At 35.4% G+C, this 2040-nt stretch overlaps 1 protein-coding gene across 1 annotated transcript in view; it reads right to left on the reverse strand.

The window, feature by feature from the left end:
* Positions 1–1201: 1201 nt before the first annotated feature.
* The window catches only part of LOC107293563 (vascular endothelial growth factor receptor 3-like), a gene marked incomplete at its 3' end in the record, with an annotated part of 65487 nt that continues 64648 nt past the window's right edge, over positions 1202–2040 (reverse strand). The window contains exon 11 of the mRNA XM_015822717.1: positions 1202–1340. Coding sequence (XP_015678203.1) covers positions 1202–1340 — 139 coding nt within the window. The remainder of the gene's footprint in view (positions 1341–2040) is intronic.

The raw sequence follows: 2040 nt of genomic DNA on the forward strand, positions 1-2040 counted from the left end.
ACCCCAGATTGTGCACTACTCTTAAATGGGGGAACTAAAATTCTATTCACATTCAGAAATGGAATGTCCCCAGATCTGGGTAGCCCAAACACACAACCACTTGGTCTTCATTGGATTGAAATGGACGTGGTTCCTCCCCATCCAAACCAGCAAAAGTTTTAGGATCTGAGTTTTCTCACTGTTGAAAGATATAATTGGGTAGCATCAGCCCTACTGATGCTGTATATTTTTTCTTTTACGTGCAATATTTTTCATACTTTTCCTTGCCTTTTCTCTTTCTCTTATCTAGTTTATATTATTTCATATTTATCTTTTATTTCTTTGTAAATCTTTAATTAAAATTATATACATAAAAAGCAAAGCCATCTCAGTATAATCAATTTCTGTCAGTTTGGAGGGATATTAAGAATTTCATCTGTGTATCAGCATATTTGACATACATAGACAAAATATTCTAGTACTTTTGCATGTTTCTTAATTTTAGTAAACATTTCCTGTATTAAGACCTAGTCTTATAGATTGCTTTCTATTGATTCCAGCTACAGAGTTAATTATGGATATGCTATTAATTGCATGCCGTGCATTGTTTATTTGTAAACACTAAGCAGGTAAAAACCTTCAACCAGCCATAGTAAAGTAACACCTCAATAATGCCAAAGGGCTGTAGTATGAACGCATCCTTGTGGGAATCCTTTTTGGGAAAGAAAGTTAGGTTGATTCTCAAGACTTCAAGAACATGCAGGATAGCTCAGGAAATATACAAAGCATGGGTATGTGTAACTGCGTTGGTCTGATCAAATTCAAATCTTGAAAACATTCTTTTTTATGAGTGTATTCATTATGAAACCAATTTCATCATGAGATTTTTCAGTAGATAATTTCATGACATAAATATTTTTTTTCATTAATCAATATGTTTGTTCAATCAAAAGACTGAATGGTTGATTTTAGTTTTTCAAAGCAAATATGCTCAATTCATTTCTCCTTCCTCAATTCTTCTCCTTCAACTTTGCTTTGGATGTAGCATTAGTCTTTTGAAAGACTTGTTGAGTGAACCGTATACCAAAAACTGATAATACGGGAAAGCCAATACAGTTTGAATTTATGTTAAAAAAACAAGCTAATATTCCATTTCATAAGTCTGAAGTGTTTCTCTTTTACCTCTTTCCAATGGAGAAAGAAAACAGGGAAATGGCCTCACCTTGTTCCTTCCTTCCACAAACTCTGTCCAGGTGTCAATGCTTTCAATGGGGTTCACAGCATCCATCTGTGACACATCCTTCCAGTCCTTACACTCAGGCATCCGGTCCCTCTGATGGCGTTGTACAGCCCTTGGTCTGCTTCAGTTTACAGTTTATGTAGTACCCACCAAAGAGAAAGAGATGGAAAAAATAAGGAGCCCTAACAAGGAAACAGTGCTTTACAGGGAAAGCAGATAAATTTGGCAAGACAGAACATGATAAAATTTTGTATGCATATACCTAAAAGGGGTATTATATTTCTCCCCCCCCCCCTATTTAATGAAGCCAGAATGTTGGGAACATCCACTAACTTTGATCAGTAGCAAGAAAGGAAGAATACAAGTAGACCTTCATACAACGTATCATTTGTTATAACATTTCTCCATATTTATTATGATGGCTGTTAAGTCAGGCAGCTTTAATAGGAGAATAACAAGTCTATGGCAACTGTTAAGGATTTACAGAATCTTGATATTTTGGGGCAGCAAAAGAAGAAAACATACAAAGGAAGAAGATAATTAAGAGTACTGTACGTGGGCAAAGTCCTTGGATAATTTGAACATACCAAGAACATAATGGTTATATATGTTCATTAGACATGATCAGCAGAAAATAACTTCTTTGTACTTCAGTACATACCTAGAATGAGAACCTGTTTTTTAAAAACAGGAAATCATTACGAACTGGGATAAGCAGAAAAGTTGTGGCCTTGGAAGACAGTGCTTATAAATCACTAGCTCCTCTTCCTTTTGACACAGCTACAAAGAATTCTGGTGGGACTGGAAATGCCCTGATTTCC

Source organism: Protobothrops mucrosquamatus, unplaced genomic scaffold (genome assembly GCF_001527695.2).
Source record: "Protobothrops mucrosquamatus isolate PMUCROS unplaced genomic scaffold, P.Mucros_1.0 scaffold1654, whole genome shotgun sequence".
NCBI lineage: Eukaryota > Metazoa > Chordata > Lepidosauria > Squamata > Viperidae > Protobothrops > Protobothrops mucrosquamatus.